The sequence below is a fragment of the Carassius carassius genome, chromosome 37 (genome assembly GCF_963082965.1).
Source record: "Carassius carassius chromosome 37, fCarCar2.1, whole genome shotgun sequence".
Taxonomy (NCBI): domain Eukaryota; kingdom Metazoa; phylum Chordata; class Actinopteri; order Cypriniformes; family Cyprinidae; genus Carassius; species Carassius carassius.
This window is the reverse complement of record NC_081791.1, coordinates 21948852-21970314: the sequence shown is the minus strand read 5'-3', so window position 1 is coordinate 21970314 and position 21463 is coordinate 21948852. Positions and strand designations below refer to the sequence as shown.

The 21463-nt window shown below is 36.7% G+C and overlaps 1 protein-coding gene and 2 long non-coding RNA genes across 3 annotated transcripts; 1 reads left to right on the top strand and 2 right to left on the bottom strand.

Moving 5' to 3' along the window:
• The first annotated feature begins 992 nt into the window (after positions 1-992).
• Positions 993-13451, top strand: LOC132118378 (uncharacterized). Its single transcript, XR_009425892.1, has 3 exons — positions 993-1259; positions 2716-2832; positions 12516-13451. It is a non-coding gene; the product is annotated as an uncharacterized LOC132118378 (long non-coding RNA).
• LOC132118377 (transmembrane and death domain protein 1-like) lies at positions 10268-17426 on the bottom strand. Its single transcript, XM_059528188.1, has 5 exons — positions 17203-17426; positions 14908-15084; positions 14398-14517; positions 12504-12662; positions 10268-11519 (listed from the first exon to the last, which is right to left on the bottom strand). The coding sequence occupies exons 1-5, from the start codon at positions 17345-17347 to the stop codon at positions 11215-11217; spliced, it is 906 nt and encodes a 301-aa protein (XP_059384171.1). The 5' UTR covers positions 17348-17426; the 3' UTR covers positions 10268-11214.
• Positions 17427-19028: 1602 nt separating this feature from the next.
• LOC132117756 (uncharacterized) lies at positions 19029-20422 on the bottom strand. The gene is made up of 2 exons (XR_009425837.1): positions 20282-20422; positions 19029-19635 (listed from the first exon to the last, which is right to left on the bottom strand). It is a non-coding gene; the product is annotated as an uncharacterized LOC132117756 (long non-coding RNA).
• Between the last annotated feature and the right edge of the window lie 1041 nt (positions 20423-21463).

Here is a 21463-nt window from a genome sequence, read left to right as displayed (position 1 = left end):
TATTTGCTTAAGAAATTATTTCAGTTGCATGTGTGGCAATGATGGTATATTCTTAGTAATGAACCTCATGTGGAAATCAAAACAAGTTCATTTTCTCCAACCTTTAGACCTGGTAATGAGGTAAGTGTTTGTGTGTGGATAGTGTTAAATGTGAATCAGCATAGTATAAAGTATTATTTTGCTAAATCCATCATATCCATTCATAGGTTTATAAAAATGCAGTTCATTCCAAAAATTACTTTAATGCATTTTCTGTGATTAAACATGTTTTCAGTTTTTGATTTTGAAAGGTGTTATAATTAGCTGTGCTTGAAATGAATGTTGTTATAAATAGTTTGAGCTTTTTATACTACCATTATTATTTATTCAACAACAGTGAAGCCATTTAATGAAATATTATTAATATATGAAACACTTTTGAAAAATAAAAAAAGATAAAAAAATATATATTTAAAAAGATTAAATTATATTTAATATATTTAAGTGGTGTCAAACCATTAATCATGTTAAATCACATCCAAAATGTTCATTTATTGTGTATATATAAAAACACAGACTTACAGTATATATTTTTTGAAAATATTTCCATGTGTATATATATATTTATTTATTTATATTATTATATTTTATATATTATATATAAATATATTTAATATATAAACAACATATTCTTCTTAAATATATACATGCATGTGTTTGTATATATATATGTGTGTGTGTGTGTGTGTGTGTGTGTGTATAGAGTCAGAAGAATTAGCAGAAAATTGTAACAATATACTGTACATAAACATATGAATTTATTTATTATGCAAAAATGTATAAAGTAAAACAAAAGCAAATAGTAGATATCTAAAACTTGCCATCATGTCTATAACTTTTGGGACCCATATCGATATTAAAACATTTCCATTTGATCAACACCTTTTTTTAAAAAAGTGAATTTAGATTCCAGAGATCCGGCTTGAGAGCAGTGTAACTCTGATCTGTAGTGTTTGGAGTCTGGACCACTGGAGGGCACTGTGGTTCTGTCAAGTCAACCCTCACACCTTCAGCATAGCGCTTCCAGAGCGTCAGTGAAGAGTCTCGTTTGTTTACTGAAGGAAGCCTTCACAAAACTTCGGAAACATAAGGATGAAAAAGTTTGCTCTTAAATCACAGATGTAATCTCAACAGCATAAGTGCGTTCGAGAGGCTTACAGACGGAGTCTGTCTGTGTTACATGCGCGTGGGTCCCGAGAGATGTCAAAGATGCAAATGAGGTAAAATCTTTGACAATGACAACATTCCCTGGAGACTCCATCGCTTTTTGGTTTTTAGGCACGGGAGCAGAAATGATATGTATTGAGGGGAGGGGCACATTAAAGCACTGGTATTTCAAACTCTTTTTTACCCAATTATCTTTGTATCCAGATATCTTGAGATGTTCATTTTTACAAGAGTTAGACACTGGGATGAAGATGCTTTATTTGAATATTTGTACACTCCTTTAGGCCTAACGATACTCCCTTGAGATAGCGTTTTAGTATAGGTAAGGTTAGGCCTAGTATCTGTTATGAGTCTTTCCTCAACAAATCTTTGTTTTTGAATTAATAGGTAAAGACAACAAATTGTTCTTTTTATTATTCATAATTGTCAAAAAAAATTGTCTCTCCCTTTTAAAGTTTGTGACTGACTTCCTGCCTTCTAAGACAGCAGGAGTCAATAGTATTTTAGGGTAGACTATAAATAAGTATTTTATTTTTTTTACATACTGAACAAATATGCCTCCTTCAGATGAGTTGCTATTTTGATTCAGAGTCTCCGTAAACAAAATGGATAATGTACAGGATGAGTTCATCCATGGTTTGACCAAGAACTGGTCGTTACGAATGTTGTTCGTTAGATCCCTCATATGAATTATGAATTGGCTGATTGAATGATTGAATGATACAACTCATTTATAATGCACAAAAGGCCACTTCCATTTCTCCAGAGCCCAACACATGACATGCAGGAAAAAAAGTAAATCATGCTCTACTTACTGTCCACATTCTCATAAAACAGTCTGGATACCTCTCACTTAAAATGATGCACAAATTCTTATTTGTTGCACAAATTATATCAATTGGACAATTTATTTAAAATTATGGAATAAATTAGTAAATTGTGTGCACAATTTACTTTTTACCCATGCATGTAATTTCACTTTTTGCCACCTTCTGTTGTGAAGAAAGAGAAAGAGCAATAGAACTAATTAGTAACTTAATTAATCTTTTTTTTTTTTTGATCTACATTTTCTATATTATGAATAGCAACATTACCCTAACCAACATTCTAAAATTAATTCATTGCATTATAATTGAAATATTTATTAGTCATTTATTAGTCATTTCAAATATTTCAGTTGACAAAACACATTATTTTAAATGTGAAATCTGATTTGTTTATACATTGGAATTGCATACAAGCACACTTTCATGCTGCTTTAGCATGTCAGACAATGCTAAAATGTCTACATAATCTTATTTGAAGTACAGACTTTTGGATGAGACGTTGCATCAATGCATGGATGAGTCTGTTATGATATGTCTGTCTCAATCTGTTTTCATGCGTGTCGTGTGTTAGAGAGACAGAATTCATTTGTGACATTTATATGTGTGTGATGGACAACCAAAAATAGCAAGTGTCAGAGAGAATGGCAATGTGCCCATGTTGTTATGTCTTTCTTTCTGACAGAGCCCATCTGCACCAAAGGCATTGTCTTCATTCTGCTGTAAAGATGAGTCCTGGCTGCTTGCTGTGTCATGGCATTTCAACACCATCAGAAAATCATTACAGTTCAGAGAGGAACAGGTAAATAGACACGTCAGATGCTTGACATACATTATGTCACACAGGTTATACAACATGTTTTGTTCACACAAACTGCATTCATGCATTATGAACAATTGGACAGTACGTTTATAGGAGCTTTAACTCTCATACATCATATCTATCTAGATTCATCTGATTGGTCTGTTGATATACAACCAATATTGATCTGCAGTTTTCATTTTTTTCTTGACCCAGAGTCTTAAATGCTGCAAAATACAGCAAGATTCAGGGCTAACCTTGCACTAATTATATGATAATGATGATGATGATGGGCCTTTCAAAATGGCTTATGCTTCATACTAGTGGCCTTTAAATGGGCGTTTAAATAAGAACTACAAATTTAGGTTCCTGGAAATATATAAGGCATGAGATCTTAAAGAGGTAGTGCATGTTTAGACTTGGCACATTTATATGGGGTTAGAATTGTTGCTTTATTCCAAATAAATAGATTATGATCCACAAATAAATGTAACAAGATTCACAAAAATATATCAAATTCACAAATAAATGTACAGAGTTTAAAAAAAATATATAAAACTCACAAATAAATAAAATCAGATTTGCAAATAAAAATATATATATTTACAAATGTGTTTAATGTCACAAACACAACTCTACCTGGTATTTATTTGTGAACCGCTGTCTGTGCATTTGTAAATCACTGCACGCATTTGTGGATCGGTTCCTGTGCATTTGTGGATTTGAAACACTTCTAGCGTCGACGTGCAGATAAATCCACAAATAAGTGGACTCCACCCACCGTTTACTCAAGCCAATCAAATAACGGCCACATTGAGCTGACCAATCGTAGCACGTTATCGCTTCAACCAATCACGTTTTGGCTTAAATCCAGGGGGGGGGGGGCGTCTTGCCTGATCGGCCATGTTATGCGTACTTGTCTGTAACGTTACTTGTGGACTTGTGAAATGTCATCAGTCGCTGCCCAAGTACTGTTTCCCTTTTCAAAGTTCACATCTAGCCAAGTCCAGTTCAAATCCCCGGATGTGTTCTTGCTCCGCTCCTTTTACCGAGGATGCATGGAGAGGTGACTTGTGCGGACTTGATACGGGCCATAACCCAGAATTCAGCTCGAACCAGGTTAGCATCAATGGCGGAGGAGAAAACTCACAACTGTAAGTTATACATTTCGAAATACTATTGTTGTTTTATCACAAAATGTAACGTAGTTCTAAGAGTTTTGATGCCAGAATGTTGTTTAAACTTCAAAGCTACCGTCGAATTTTAAGGAACTATTTGAAAATTTGCTCAGACGATTTCGTTACGAGTTGAAAAGTAGCCTAACCCTCGGCAAGTCCTCCAAAAAAGTAGCTAGGCCCTGTAACATTTTGTAAAATATGGGGCTGCCTGTGTTGATTCTGTAGTGGATAAACATTTGATATATTTTGCTTTGGGTATATCTAATGGGCAATTGTTTTGCCTGAGGGAAAAGTTTCCTAACTAACGTTTGCCTAACGATACTTGTATCAAATGCAAACCTTATTTTAGAGTGCTCTTGTCATTTTAACCAAATAGTTTGCTTGTCTTTATTTAAATTTTTTTTACAAATTCTTTTATAATTGTATTATTTTTCATCAACTTAAATTAAGCATTCTTTTTTATCAAGGGACTGCTGGGGAAACTCGGGCCTTGATAGAGTGGCGGGCGGCCAACGAAAGGCTTTTCACCGGGAGGCGCAATTCCTCCAAAAGTGGATGGGAGTGAGTATTCATTTTGAGTGCTTGTATAATTCCCTGTATGTCTGAAGGTTTGGAGCTAGATTTGGACAGTCTTCATCCATAAAAATGAATACGTTATTGAAGTGGAATCATGTAAATCTTTATGGTTTTGTTTTGCCTATAGGCATTTTGTTCCACTTCTGGTTTGGCCATAACTGCCAAACAGGCAAAGAAAAAATTGAATAACCTAAAAGATAAATACAAGGTAATCTGCCTGTTTCTCTACTTTCTGTTACTGACAGAGGCTTACCAAGATGTGTGTAAAGACTTTCCGGTCATATTTGAAACCTAACATAGATGCATTGGCCCTTACATTTTATTTTGTAAAATGTAGTTTACTCCGTTTACATTGTTTACTCTGAGACTGTAAAAAGAATAGTTCACCCCAAAATGAACATTCTGCCATTCACCTACAATTTTAAGTTGTTTCACACCTGTATACACTATTTATTTATTCTTTTTTTTACACAAAGGAAGAATATTTGTAACCTAAGAGTTCTGGGGCACCACTGACATGTGTAATTTTTTGGTGCCTCAAACTGTTAGGTTACAAAAATTCTTAAGAATATCTTTCTCTGTGTAGAGCAAAAATAAAAAATGTCTAAAAGTGTGGAACAACGTGAGGTGAGAACATGACAGCATTTTGCTTTATTTCAGGAGCTTAGGGACCCACCCACAGGAAAAGGGGTAGAGGCCGGTAGTGTGACTGCTGCCACTTGGCAGTGGTACACTGCAATGGATGCTGCACTCCAAGGGCAGCACTCAGTTACTATGCCCGTAGTTGTTGCATCAAACCCACTGCCACTACAGGTGGCTCAGTCAGCACACCAGGTTCTACCCCTTCTGTGGAAGCCAGGAGTAGCCAGCAGTCAAGAAAGAGGCGACGGGACAGCCAGGCTCTTCTTGAGTTTCTAAAAGAACAGGCAGAGAGGGAAGAGGAGAAGGAGAGAGAAGCATTGGCGAGAGAAGAGGAGAGAGAGAGGGCAGCAACAGCCAGAGCAGAGACATATCTGTCTCTGTTTGAAAAACTTAATAAATTCTAAATTAATGTTGTATTTAATGATAAATGATTTTATATAGATTATTTGAATAAAAAAAAATAAAAAATGAATGTTTCAATTTCAACCCTGGCAAATCATTGTTATAGCAACAGTGTATTCTTTATATTTACAACAAAAACACAAATAATATAAAATAATGTAATATCCAATGTCTATAGTGGTATACAATTATTTACAATCATGCAGTTAAATCTCAAGAAGAACATACCAAAATTAAGAAAACGTATAAATGTATCTATACCCATCTACTTGCACATTTATTCATACCTATCTTTCTAATTAATGTCATAGCTATTTCAACTGTTTATGTTGCTCTTTTAATGAACATGACAACATCTGGAAAGGTTTACTGTCTAGATGTAGTACTGTTCAGTTAGACACCCAGGCAGTTCCACGGGAGAAGAAAGCTGAGCAGCCAGACGTCCTCGGAGATGGTTCCCTGATAGGTCCCTCTCACCCACTGCTGCATTCTCACCATCCTCGCGGTCTTTTTGTCCTTGGCTTTCCTCCTCCTCCTCCAAGAGATCACCTCCCATCACACAGATGTTGTGGAGGATACAACAGGCACCAATCACCTTTGGGGCGAACAGTGGCCTGATCTCCAGGGCCCGCAAGAAAATTGCACGCCAGTGAGTTTTTAACATCCCAATCATCGAGTATATATATCCCATCATCGAGTGCGCTCGATGATGTTCCGTGCTTGTGCATAATGCCTGTTGTATCGGGCTTCAACTTGGCCTGTTAATCAAAAATCGTGTAGAAAATGTGTAGTGTATTGCAAATTCATAACAGTAAAAATTTGGTTTATCGTGTGTGTCTGTCTGTCTGACATAAAAAAAGTGTTCTTACTTGCGACAGGCTGGCGGTATGGGGTCATGATTGCAATAGGATGCTGCAAGCAAGGGTATCCCCCATCTCCCAAAAGATAGTATCCAGCTGGTGAATACAAAGCCTGCTGGTACATTGGTGATCTGCGCAGCACAAGGGCATCGTGTACAGAGCCTGGATTGCCAATATACACATCTATAAATATGCCTTTAGCATCACAGGTGCCCTGTAGAATGATGGAAGGGAAGATCTTTCTATTTATGTAGCATCTTTTTTGTGGCATTGCAGGAGGAACAATCCTGATGTGGCACCAGCAGCACAGCGGAATGCCTCATGGCCAGCAAGGTGAGCAAAGCCACCCCCCACCTCATCCATTTCCTCTGCTTTTGGAAAATGAATAATTTTGTGGAGGATGGTCATCATCTCCTCCACAACATTGTGAACAGTCCTACAAACTGTTGAAAGTGGCATGCTGAAGTCATCTGATGTGACCCTGTAGGATGCTCCACAGGCAAGCCAATAAACCGTAACAAGTACTTCAATTTCACGGCTCCATCCATGGGCTTTTTGACGGGGCAGCATCTGTACCAGCATGTTGATGCTGTTCCTGGAGAGCCTGAAAGCTGGCTTTAAATCCTCTCCAGAAAAAAACTTGACCAGGATTGGTACCTGGTCATTGATCTGTGAATACCTGCGAGTGGGACTTTGTTCCTGTTAAAATATATAGATAATATATTAAGAATGTTTTTACTTTTGTTGTATTATGTATTTGTTATATGTATTGCTTTTAAAAAGTTGTTACTATATGTACTGTCGTTGCATTGTATTTATTATATTTTTGGATTTAATATAAGCTATATACTCAGTTGTTTTAAGGATTTTGTCTAAAATTTACTAAAATCTGCCATAATTAAATCTCCCTCTAACATTTGCTCTTTTCGTGAAGTATTTCTTTATACTCTATTTCGGTTTCATTCATTTATTGATAAGCTCTAGCACAACATTCATCCCAGAGTCTAAAAGTTGTAGCCTATATGATTATTATAGATATTAAATTGTCCTGTTTGTGTTAATGCAGTAATATGATGTGCACCTAGCTATATAAAGATGATAAACTATAAACTTATTTGAGCACCACAAAGACAAATAAAAGGTGTGTGAAGTGTAAGCTAGTTAATTTAAATGTTATCAACTGTCAAACCTATTGTACTTGTCAGTTTATTTGGTATACTGAAAAATCTAATGTAGTCTCATTACATCCCTGCAATAGTTTACATAACTTTTTGTGAGATAGTACTTTGTAGTCTGTAAATAGGGTGCCTATATGATACATTATAATACATTTTTATTATGACTTTTCATTTGGATATACCTAACTAAGTCCACATAAGTATATGGGCAGTTTATGAAGAAAGAATAATTAGAAAAACATACAATGCTAGAGAGACATGCTAATATGGCACGTCTCTTCGCCATCCTCCGCTGCATCCTGGCTTTTCTTTGAAGGATTCGTCTCCTCCGTTCGGCAGCCTCCTCTTCAGCATCTTGATAAATAGCAATTGCAATGGCAATCCTAAGCTGTTCCATTTTGATTTACACTTATTTACAATTGATTTACACCTTTCAACCGTTTTTCCCGCTTTTTTATTTAAATTGTAGCTGAGTGGGTTTATTGCTAGATTGTTCTTAATGAAAAGAGGCAGTTGTTTCCACATATTTTATTTATTTTGAACGACGTAAATATAATCACAGTATTGATGTTACCTGAACCACATATTAATGTTTAATAGTTTTTAAAATAAAAAAGAGACAGTCGTTTAATATTATATTCAATTTCATTATAAATATAAAGTGAAAATAATCAGAGTAGGTACATATTAGTTTTTTAATACTAATATATTTAATATATTGAAAATAAAAAAGAAGTTAATTCAAGTAAAACATGCATGCTGAGTGATGCTATCAAGTACGCTGCCGTTCCATTTGTAGAATGACTGGACTCGCGTCCTCCCGTCCTCGAGAGTTCGTTCTTCTGAGTCCAACTTGGCATGTCCAAACTCGGAAGGACGGAAGTCCAGACTCTGCGAACTTGGTATTGAGAAATGCCCTGACTGTCTGTTGTTGGTCTCAAGTTCGGTGTCTATTCCCGCAGTTCCCCTGGCTGTAAGCCAAAACGTGATTGGTTGAAGCGATAACGTGCTACGATTGGTCAGCTCAATGTGGCCGTTATTTGATTGGCTTGAGTAAACGGTGGGTGGAGTCCACTTATTTGTGGATTTATCTGCATGTCGACGCTAGAAGTGTTTCAAATCCACAAATGCACAGGAACCGATCCACAAATGCGTGCAGTGATTTACAAATGCACAGACAGCGGTTCACAAATAAATACCAGGTAGAGTTGTGTTTGTGACATTAAACACATTTGTAAATATATATATTTTTATTTGCAAATCTGATTTTATTTATTTGTGAGTTTTAAATTTTTTTGTGAAACTCTTTATATTAATTTGTGAATTTGATATATTTTTGTGAATCTCGTTACATTTATTTGTGGATCATAATCTATTTATTTGGAATAATGCAACAATTCTAACCCCATACATTTACAATGCAAAGAACCAGCCCCCCACCAAACACAAAACTTCCCAAACTTAAAGGTTTCTTTTATCACTGGCATACAAAATAAGATATAATGAGAATTAATACAATGACATGTACAATGAAAGTCAACGGGGTACACATTTTTATACATTTTTACTATTCATTTTAATAAAAAATAAAATTAAACAGGAGCAACATAAGGGTGATTTTTTTTAATTTTTAAATTTTAATTTAATTAAATTTAAATTTTGAATTTTATTAATTTTTAAAATTTGGATTAACTATCCCTTTAAGTTTGAATGCAGTTTTGGCACAATGGGAACACATTAATTGTATATTTTATGAAAGTTTAAATAGGCATAAGTAAAGATTCACAGCTATTGAATGGCTTTAGAAGACTTGGAATACTGGAGGAGTTGGATTTAGACTGTTTTGTTGTACTTTATGCCAATTTTTTTGTCCTTGAAACCACCTCTCGACTGACATTTGCATATATTTGTATGATACTCGTTTCGCCCCCTCTAGTGGCAGTCACGGCAACCAACTGTTACATCCTCTTATTCACCTTGTTTTAAATTAATTAATTTATAAATACACACACACACACACACACACACACACACACACACACACACACACACACACACACACACAAACAACCACCACTATGTTTGACAGAAAAAGCGTAGTAGGTTAGGTCTAATCATTGTAGATTATTATGTAACAAATATAAAATTATTTATAATGTCAAATTGTAACTGTTAATTATAATGATAATGTTATTTATAACTATGCATTTTTTAAAATATACTGATTAATGTACAGTCACATTTACCGTGGTTACCCACAAAATTTTTTTTTTTTTCTTTTTTTTTTTTTTTTTGCGTGTGTGAAAGATTTCCCCATGCAGTGGGTTCAGTTTGGTAATGCAAAAGTTAAATTATTCAAGCTTAAACTGGATCTGAAAATTCTGCATATGCGTTTAGTTGGAACTCCATGCAGCTTTTGTACTACCCTACTTTGGAAATGAACAAAAGGACTTCCAGTCTATCATTTGTTGGTTGCCTGAGAAAGGCAGTCGTTTGTCAAGTAAAATATTTTTAAATACACTATTCCTTTCCAAAACTTGCAGGTCTTAAACTTAGAACACTGTTTGATCTGATTAGTGATGATTACATGGCGGTTCTGAATCTAAGAATCCGCCAGGTCTTGAATGATGGAACTCCTAGTTCAGTATGTGCTTTGAACATACAACTCCCCCCTCCCCTGCACTATAATTTGTTTAGATGTTGATTTATGAACTAATTGCCTATAATTGCTGCTTAGCACCACTATTAATCCATGATGTGTGGTTCCTGGAGCACATTAGTCTGGATTTGTATTTTGTATAATGAAGGAATTAGTTCAATTATAGAAGAAATAAAAGGAAAGAAAAAGGGTGAGGAGGGGGCACAGATTTTTTAGAAGAAGAGAAGCACTTAAATGATAAGAGAGACGATGCCAGTGTGTGCGAGACATATTTTGCTTGCGCGTGAGCTCATTTCCTGCTGCATTGCTCATCTTGCTGAATTAGTTCCTTCTGTACTCAGTTCCAAACCTTTCAGCTCTCTCTCCTGTGTGTTTTCATGGCCATCCTCGCCCAGTCTATCCTGTCTCTCTGAGGTTGACGTACAGACTGCATTGTCTGCAGGCATTGTCATTGTTATTAGCCTTGTGGATTGCTTCAGGGGGTATGTGCAAGCTCAGGGGAGAAAGAGCCAGGCTGGATAATTAGTTTTTCCTCAATGCCAGATGAGCGCGCCGCCACTGTCGCTGACTGGAAACAGGAAGTGCAAAGATTGTCAAGGCAACAGCAGCCAGGCTGCATTCCAGCGCAGCCTCCCCTACATTCCCATCAAAACACTGACAGGACAATGGCAGCGGTCTCGATGGAGGTAACAGATTGCTGTCATTATGTTCTGTCAGGTGCTTTATTGCGGAAACGTCTTTATGAGAAGCAGTGGGAACTGAAGGTGTCGACGTGTGCGACTGTCTAACTGTAGTTTTAATAGCACACTGGATGAGATAACAGACACTTTGATCAGCCATCAAAGGCACATTTAATATTGTGTTTTATAATGATGAACATGGCTTCATTAGTCTCCTGAACATCCGTTACTCGGTCTGCGTGTGTCCTCTGTGTGGCGTATCTCTGATGATGTCACAACACTGAGAAGGGGACAGCGACGGGGTTGATACTTGGCCTTGGATTTGGTTCTGTTGCCATGGGATACATATATGCTAATAAGCAAGACAGCCATGGTTATGAGTACTGCGCCAGCAAATCCAAGCAGGATGCCGTAAAGTAGAGGCCATGCTCTGTCTAGCAGATGGGGCTGATAAGGTGGTACTGGTTGCCTTTTCACCACCAAGTCCACGTCTTTCCAGGTGAACCCTTTGGCTGTCAAGCAATCGGAAACAATTGTTGGTTTGATTCATTTATTTTGGATAAGTTACAGTTTCTAGCAGACAACTATATTTTATATGACTCTTACTTTGACAGTTTAAGTAATTCAAGTAGGTGATGTTGTGTTTGCAAAGATAGTTCACACACACACACACACACACACACACACACACACACACACACACACACACACACGCACACACACACACACACACACACATAGTAACAATAAAGACAGTAAAGACTTTTCAGTTTTCAATTACAAATAAATGTTGTTCTTTTCAATTTTCTATTCTATTCTATCAAAGGAATCCTGAAAAGAACTAAAACGGTTTCCACAAAAATATGAAGCTTTCATCATTGATGATTAGAAATGTTTCTTGAGCACCAAATCAGTATATGAGAATGATTTCTGAAGGATCATGTGACACTGAAGAACTGAGTAATGATGCTGAAACTTCAGCTTTGCATCACAGGAATAAATTCCATTTAAACAAATGTTTTCTATTTGTATATTTTTTTAAAGTGAAATAATATTACTGTTTTTATTGTATTTTTGGTCAAATAAATGTAGCCTTGGTGAGCATTCAAATACATTTAAAAATCTTACCGATCCCTGTTGCGTAATTTCTGCCCCAGTTCATAAACAGCATTTGCTTAAATTAAGAGGCCTGTTTCTTATATCCACATCATCAGAAACCCAGCAATTTGTCAACAATGCCTAATCATTGTTAAGAGACTTGGCTTGCCCTTTACTAGCATTCACAACCTTTAGGTAAAGAACTAACAAAAAAACACACCAACAACAAAAACAACCCCGAATGATCTTACTTGAAACTAAAACTGAAAACTGTATGATGGTCTTCCCTTTGAAATGTATTTGCATAATAGCATATTTTATGCTTTAGATACTGTATAGAGACCCAGGGATATCACTCAAAGTATTTAAAACACATTACCCTCTCTGAGGCATCTCACCCTGTTTTGCAGAGTAATGCAGCACCTCCTCATGGTCTTCATGATCTTCTGATGCATGCTTCTCAAGGTGAGTGGCCATTTGGTTAACAAGTTTATGGTAGCCGTCCACATATCTCTGCATAGCGAGAGTTTTGTCCTGGTTGATGTTCTTACCCACCTCTGTTAGATAAATAGCACATGCACTGCATTACTTGTAGTCCAGTTCTCTAGTTGTCTTTACTCACATGGTTTTAACATTAATTCACTTCGTTACTTGATTACAATTATGCTGGAGGCAATTAAAGCAGCTGTTTATTTGTGACATTAATTTCATAGTCATACAAGACACAAGCAATTCTTGTAGCACATTAAGAAATCAAACACACAGTAATGGCCTCCAAGAACGCCTGGAAATGAGATCAACTAAGTGTGCCGAGCCCAATAAATGCACCAAATATAATGAAGCCAGAACAACTGAAGAAGACACACATGCCGGTACATAAGTATGCAATCTATCCAAGGTGCTGTCACTGAGTGGCTACTCCTCATCAGAGCCTATTTACAGGCCGGCAATTAAAGCTCTTGTAATTGCCGCATTGTGCGTTTGACGTACGCATCAGGTTTTATGTTTGCAGAGGAATCGTTTTAATTTTCTGCAACGCACCGCTTTGAATGAAGAATGTTCTTGGGCTGTCGAGCCTGTCATTTTCCCCCTCTTCTTCTCTGTTTATCCTTTTCTCCCTTTAACGGAGATGATGAAAGGAACAGATGGCGTGTAGTGAATCTGATGTCAGCTCCAGTGAGCCTGCTGTCATATCGTTTGCACCTTCTCATATCCGATGCCATTCGGCTGTGGGGTCGCCTGAACGCCGGACCACAATCACTGCCAGAGGAGTGACAGGGTGCAAAGCGCATCCCATCAGATATGTATAAAAATAAAATTATGTGGTGCTGAATTTCATCTTTTGGTGTGTAAGTCGCTTTGGATAAAAGCGTCTGCTAAATGCATAAATTTAATTTAATTTAAATTTAACTTAAATTTAGATGGATCATTCTCAACAAATATTGACTTAACCAATTCATGTGTGTTTTGAGTTCAGTTTCTTTAAAATTGGACATTTTTACAAACCTTTTGTTTTTAGTTTTTTTAAATCTTAATTTGTAAAGTATTTTTTTCTCTTTTCCAAAACTATTTGACACAATGATCAAGAATAAGTTTATATATTATGTTTGTTTATATATAAATGTGTGTGTGTGTTTGTGTGTATATGTATATGTGTGTTTTTATACATAAATTTATATAAATATAAATGTATTTATTTAATTGTATATAAATATTTTTATCTTCAGTTTAAAATTAAAACTTTTGAATACCTTTGCATATTTGAAACTAAATTTAATCTTGAGATATTTATGAATTGTGCAAAGTTGATGGTAGATGACTTTAGAACAACAACAAAATTTGTGTATTTCATAAAAAAACAAAAATTATTAAACGCTAATAAAACACTAAAACTACATTTAATAATTTTCATTATTTACAAGTGATTTAAGCTTAATGACATTGGAATCTTCTTCAGTATGAAGAATGGATGTTAATTTTAAGATTTGCTAAAGATTACAGGGTTTGTTATATTATGAGTACTGTGTTTATATTAACCTTAGTGAGTGTTAGATGCTGTCAAAGGTAATATGAATCATATAGAAAAAATCAAATACTTGAACATGCATGATTAAATATTCAGCATCTGAACAATGAAAACATATAAAATAAGACTGCTAAATGAAAGAATCTCCAATATTTTCCGATTATGATAATCAGTTGTGCATCTCTACAAAATATTATACATATAGCAGGATGGTTTGAGTGATGTGGTGCATTGCATGCGTGTCAGTGTTGTTGTGTGCGGCTGACCTATGGCAATGTCAGTCCTGCCGATCTGTTGCAGTGCACGAGTCAGCCTGTCATAGTATATCTGCTTGCCATGAATCTGCAGCCAGTCCTTAAGCGATGAGCGACAGGGGGCCTCCTGCTCTAACAATCACACACACGTGCACAATATCAAAAGTGCTGCAGACAGACAGAGGGAAAGCAGCCAGCAATAGAAGCAGCAGCTCTTCAATTGTTCCGGCAATTAAACAATTCAACAATTCATGTCCCACTGCCTCGATAGATTTAATTTCTGATGAAAAGGGATTATATCAACAATTGGTTTGGTTGAGATGTCTCTCGAGTGGACCTCTCGTCGACGGACTGATGTGTGCAGTGGAGATAAGCAAATACATTTGGCTGTTCATGACCTCTTCATTTACTGCAGGATGTGTTACTTCACTTCACTTGTCATTAGCATAAACAAATAAGTATCAATTTTTTAGAGCTGATTTAAACTATTTAAGCAGCGTGTCTCGTGTCTATCATACTTACCTGTGTTTCTGCGTCTTCTTGAATTCAGTAACTGGTTCCTTTCTGCAGATAGTCGGTCTAAGTGAAGGAAGATGTTCTCCTCAGGTTGAGATAGGGCAGAGATGAGCTCCTCACACTCATGAGCTGTCAGCAGCTCCACCAGGCGCTCCAGCTGGTAAGGTCCAATGTCCTCTGCCACTGTAGCAGAAGTGGAAAAATCAGACACATTTCAATATATTGTTTTTTCCCCCCTCCTAATGTTAGTCTTTTTGCACCAGAAAGTTGTAATTTCGTTTAACATGGCCATTCTTGAATATGTAAAACAGCTCGGTTTTGATTGACTAATGAGTTACCACACCTCTAGGTTTGTGATATGGAAATGTGTGCAGACATATTCTGATGTACACTTGGTTGTGAATATGAATGTTTTTTTAATGTTAGATGTATATTTCTAAACTGATTTTGTTTACGGTTTTGAAAAGGCCTCTTATATATGGCAGCCTGCTTCCGCCACTGAATAAAAATAGTTCTATCATGATAACTTTCTGAAGATTTTAGCATGGTAATGGAGATGACAGTGTTAATGTATTTGGTGTTGATCTGCTATGCTGCTGAATTGTTGCTGTTGTTGTAGATTATTGCTGCTGCTTCAAAACAAGTACAGGAACTTGCTAATGCTAGTACATACACAATATAGTACTGTGAGTATTTAAGACGTACTGCTGTTGCACAAATAGCATATATAATAACCTGTAGAAGATTTAAACAGGTGGAGCTGGGGAAGGTGGAGGGTTTCAGAGGAACTGTGAAAGCATGCTGCAAAATGCTCTGATGGATGCTAACAACGAGCCTCCATACTAATGCTTAACGATGCTGCCTTTATTTGATCATAAATATTATTGCAATTTAAAATAACTAGTCTATTTTGATACAATCTCAAAATGATAGCAGGAATTGTTTCAGTCTTCAGTGTCACATAATCCTTCAGAATTCATTCTATTATGCTGGTTTGGTGCTCGAGAAACATTTTTTTTTATTAATATAAATTTTGACAACAGCTTTGCTGCTTAATATGTTTGTGGGAACCATGAAATTACTTTTAAGCATTTATTTGAAATAGAAATCTTATACAACATTAAGTCTAGGGCTGCTCCAATCACGATCGGATCGTGTTACTGCACGGAGCCATTGTTAACTGAGAAGATGCGCAAATCCACATTCATTTTCAGCGTTTATTTGCGCATCTTCTCAGTTAACAATGGCTCTGTGTAGTAACAGCTGCTCTATGTGAAATCACGCACCTGAGGGAATTTACCGCTGATAAAAGAACAGGCTTTGGCTGATGAGATGCGCATTAACGATCGGCCGATTATGATCGGAGCAGCCCTAATTAAGTCACTTTAAATCAATTTCATGTATCCTTGCTGAATAAAATAAATTTATTTTTATTTAAAAAAAATTAAGTGGTGTAAGTGCTAGAGATGGGTAAGAGAACCAGCATTCTGAAAAGGCATGGACGTTTCTGTAGTTACTTTTTTTCTTATAAGTAAAAAAAAAAGAGTGATTACATTTTGAGATTTTTAGCAGTTTAATTATTAGCAGCAATGAACAGTCTGGAGGAGGCTCACACATGCTGGATGCATTCCTTTCAGACAGCTCGACGGAGTGCAACTGAATGAAATAAAGCACATTTTTAAGACAATTTATGTTTTTTTTTTTTAAGAAATAATTTTAACTTGCGGTTTTAATAATGTTACTTGTGACAATTTCCTCCATTTTCTTACTTGTTATAATTGATTTATTCAATAGATAAATTAATATAGAAATTGAGATGCAGTACAATTTAAAAAATGTCCGGTTACAATGATTTGTCATGTCTCTCCAACACATATATGACATACAGTAGATATATATATATATATATATATGCGTACAATTGTGTGGCACATAGATACAGTCGCTAATGAGGCATCTATCTCTATATATCTATGCCTGAACCATTCTAAGTTTAAGCTACCTGTGTCACGCTTGACTTTCTTTATGGCAGCTGTTATGACTGCAGCTGATACCATCCTTTGTGGAATGTATAGAACAGCTGTGAATATCATGGGAGAGGCAGGCACATGATATCGCAGAGAAGAGGAGTAATCAGTTAATGGGGATGTGTGATAGGAGAGACATATTTCCCCCTCTATCACTGTCACCTTCAGCGAATAAACCATCCTCTCATGTCAATACCACACAGCAGATGGATCAGTCAGTCAGAACTTTGTGTCTGGTTATTATTTGCATTTACAGTAAGCCATCTTCACTCACCTGTATCATCAGCAAGATTTGGGCTGAGGAAGAGGAGGAGGAAGAAGCTGAGCACCGATGCTAGCATTGTAACTGAAATCTTGGAGATGGCAGTTACATCTCTTGGTCTTTCTTTATTTTCAAATCGTCCGGAATCATGAGTCATCAAGTGTGGAATTTGAAACTAAACAGTCTGTTCTGTTCTCTGGACAAATGGCTTTGTATGGCCGCTTTCTGCTGAAGGAACATCCAGTGCTGGAGGCAATAATAACCACGGCCTGAAATAGTCAAGGTCCTCTGCAAGGACGCCTTGCCATTTCTTCTCCTTTCTTCTCCTTGGGGATTTAAATGGATAAATACTATGAATTTGAATTTTGCACAAAGCAATATTATCAGCCAAAATAATCATATTGGCTTGAGACAGGATACGGTTTTATACTTCAACAGTTTTTTTTTTTTTTTTACAGAATGCTGTATACAGAACATTAAGAATAATTAAGGGAAGTCGTTAGGCCATGAGGCCACATGGGAAGTCGTGGCCTAATGGTTAGAGAGTCGGACTCCCAATCGAAAGGTTGTGAGTTTGAGTCCCGGGCCGGCAGGAATTGTGGGTGGGGGGAGTGCATGTACAGTTCTCTCTCTACCTTCAATACCACGACTTAGGTGCCCTTGAGCAAGGCATCGAACCCCCAACTGTATATATATATATATATCTTGGTACATGTTCCTGTTAGATTTGAGGTTTTTTTTTTTTTAATAATGTGTGCATGCTTTATGCTTTAAAAAGCTGTTTGGATATTGAACTACTGAACTGTGGTGTCTGGCAAACCAAAACCAAAACCTGCAACACCGTACAAAGCCAAATCACAGAAAATGAAATGAAGTCATTGTGCATCAAACACTGCCTTGATGCTTTTCCAACCTTTTAAAATGTGATACTAACATGGTTCACATCAGTGCATAATAAGAACACACAGTTCTGTGCTTTAAAATGGTAAGTGTGTACTACACTGCCCTCCAAAACCTTTTTTTGGGCCATAATAGTGGCATTACCCTCTACTGTTTGACCTAAGGGAATGTTAAATATTAAAATTGTATTTCTACTATTTTTAACACCGTAAAAGCGATAGGCAGGTGTTATGTAAGGTATAATGTACAGTCATTATCACATAATAAACCTCTTCAGTGTGATATAACCCCTCTTTGCTTTGTGGCTGGGTTTAGTTTTATTGTGATAATGACCAGCCTAATGTACATTATCTCTTACATAACTCTGCCTTTAAAAACAAAGCTTGAAAATGACCAATGATATGTATGTGATACCATTGTTTAATACAGTGTTCATTATTGCTTTGGCCGAACATGTATTTTCAGCACTGTTATCTAATATTTGAGGCCTTAACTATAGGCCCTGAACAAGTTGAAACATGATTCAACAATCAAAAAGCAAGAGTGCTTTGTTGAGCGTAACCTTGAGGCGAAACTCTTAACTTTGCATTCATTTTTCATTTTCGAGGAGCAACTCCACAAGGGGAATCAACTAAACTGCTCAAAAGAAAAGTTTCTTTGCATTGAATGTTGATGAACTTTAAAGCTGAGGGTGTCTTGCTCTGTACTTGCCTTGCTTTGAACTCGCTTCACTTCTGCTTGGCTTTGTGTGAAATCATTTCCAAGATTAACATTGTCTTAACCTCACCGTATGCATGCGAAGAGCAGGTCACATATTTGCTGGACTAATTGAAATTCATAAACTGCAACATTCATGTTCTAAATGCCAAGGGAATGAGTTAGGGTCATGTTTTATCATAGTGGTTTATTGTCAGGATTACGCAATTCACACAAACACATTTTGTAAAGTGAGTTTATTAGTGTGGGTTGAGAGGATAAAGGCTGAACCAGCATACATAAATACATCTTGGCAGGCTTTGTGAATCTTGTATGTGTGGGTGTGTGTGTACCCAGCCCGCCATTGCTCTCTCCACAACAGCAAATGAACAAACATGCCATGTTGTGTGGAGCTGGAGCGGTGCGCTAAAGGGCAGGGTGAGGTACGACGGTTTACATAGATGTTTAGATATGCTGAACTTAAATGCACAATAGGACAGTCAGGGCTTAACATTCACAGTGTTTAGCATACAACTGTCACAGCCTGCATTGATCCGTGCAAGCATGAAAGCACAGAGCAAATTACACTACAATGCAAAAGTAGCCATGCGTTGCTTTGAAAACTTGTAATTGTGTTCTCGACATGTGTTTCACCTAACATCTGTGCTGTTTTTCTGTTAAGCCCATGAAGACAACCTTCGCAGTTTGTGGAAAAAGTGATCTTTCCATGTCTCCTACACTTCACACCACTGAAATCTGATTGGACAGCTACACAGACTCCGGTGGAATGAAGGATAGAATTCACAGAACAGATAAAACTGCTTTGCGGCTTCCGCAGCACGTCTGTACCTGTTTGAAGGATGACACAACATAAGCACACTGTCAATAAAGAAATCAAGGGATTACAGACTATTTAAAAACACTGTACATTCAAATTTGGAACATTTAAATTTCAAATTCCATTTCTAACTGATACTAGTTTGCTGTGCAGGTTCAAAATGTTCCATTCCGAAGGCTGTTGTTGTGAGTGCAAGAGAATGTACTCTGTGTCTTGGCCTCTCCCTTCAGCGAGCCCAAACCTGTATTTCCCTCCATGCCTGTAGGCCATAAACGTAAGAGGCCTGTTTGCTTTGCCAACCACAAAAAAAAAAACTGCATTTTGACTCCCAACACAGTGTAACTCAACCCTAACACACCCCCCCTCCCCCTACTGCGAACATGCTTGTGTGTTTGAGAATGGGGTTTTTCCACACAAAATTTATCTGAACGGATTTATGTACTTGCATGCACACAATCAAAATTGAAGTTGTAATATATTTATATGCTTTAAACTACTTTTTTAGCTTGTCTTTTTAACATCATAATCTCCAAGTTCAATGTAGAAACACTTGGAAAGAAATCAATGCAATATTTTCACATATAACACAAATGGCATTTTCAGTTCAAGACAGTTGCTGTTAAATGTTACCCACCTTGATCTTGACCACACACTCACCTTGCTCGAGGCGTTAGATCCAAGTTGGTGCTAAAGAAACAAAATGTCAGAAATTGTTTTCTGTTAAACCATGCTAAAATAAAAAGGCCTAAACTTTTAGTATGAAGGTCTTGAACGTTTTTAGTTGGTCCCTAATGTGCGTCCTTTCGTGATGAGCAGCAGTGTGATCCTCTTTCTCAGGTCCGTCTTTATTTGCCTACCTGCTTCAGGTAGCGCTTCTACACCAGCAGGCAGCAACCAATGGGAATTAGCCTTTTTTTCTAAACCGCACCCCTTGGTATCATAAATCTGAACCACACCTAGTGCCACAAACTCAGTAAGTAAAATGTGAATTTTGCGTACTGCACGATGCTTGCTTATTTATCTCAAAATAATTTAAGTTCAATTTGTCTGCTTAATTGTAGTTGATAATTCTTATAGTATTATGGATTTTTTTTTTTTAATTGTTTTCTTTTGGCACATTTCTGCATATATATTCATTAATTTTAACTCTAAAATACATTAAAGTTATGTTTCAGTATACATCCATTCTTTCTCATGTTTTTAACACTACTATTACCTGGGCTGACATGACACACAGCCGCAGAGTTTAGTCTTTATAGCTGTAACTTCCTTCACATTGTATCACAAAATCGTGTTTAAAACCGCATGTTTTTTCACAATGTGCGATGAGCTCAAGTCTGAACAGGAGCAGGAATGCCCCACCCCTCCTGTTGATTTCTTTAGGCATTTGAAAGAAGACAATGGGCATGTGGGTAGGAAGCAGCGGGGGTTTGACTGATTACAGATCTGATGGAATTCCTGAAGACTAATTCTCACAATCACCTGGGAATATGATTTCATGTGGCACATTTTGAGAGCCATGATTGTTTTGTAGGATTTTGTTACGCTTGCCGTGTGTAATCTTCTAAATTTGCAAGCTGATACAGACACTGATGTGGTACAGTTAATTAGGGCAGCTTCTGGAAATGCTGTAGTCAATAAAAGGTGTATTAAGAAACATGCCTATAATAGGTAAACTTTGCAAATGCCTGGAAAAGAGGATGTGGCACTCACTAGTTTGACCCAGCCCACATTATATAGTGTTGTGTGATGCCTTTGAAGTATTGCAGAAGGTCAGTTTCCTGTTTTCTCTAAAGTTAGATTCATGTTCAGTGCTGACCACTTTCACTTAATTTTTTT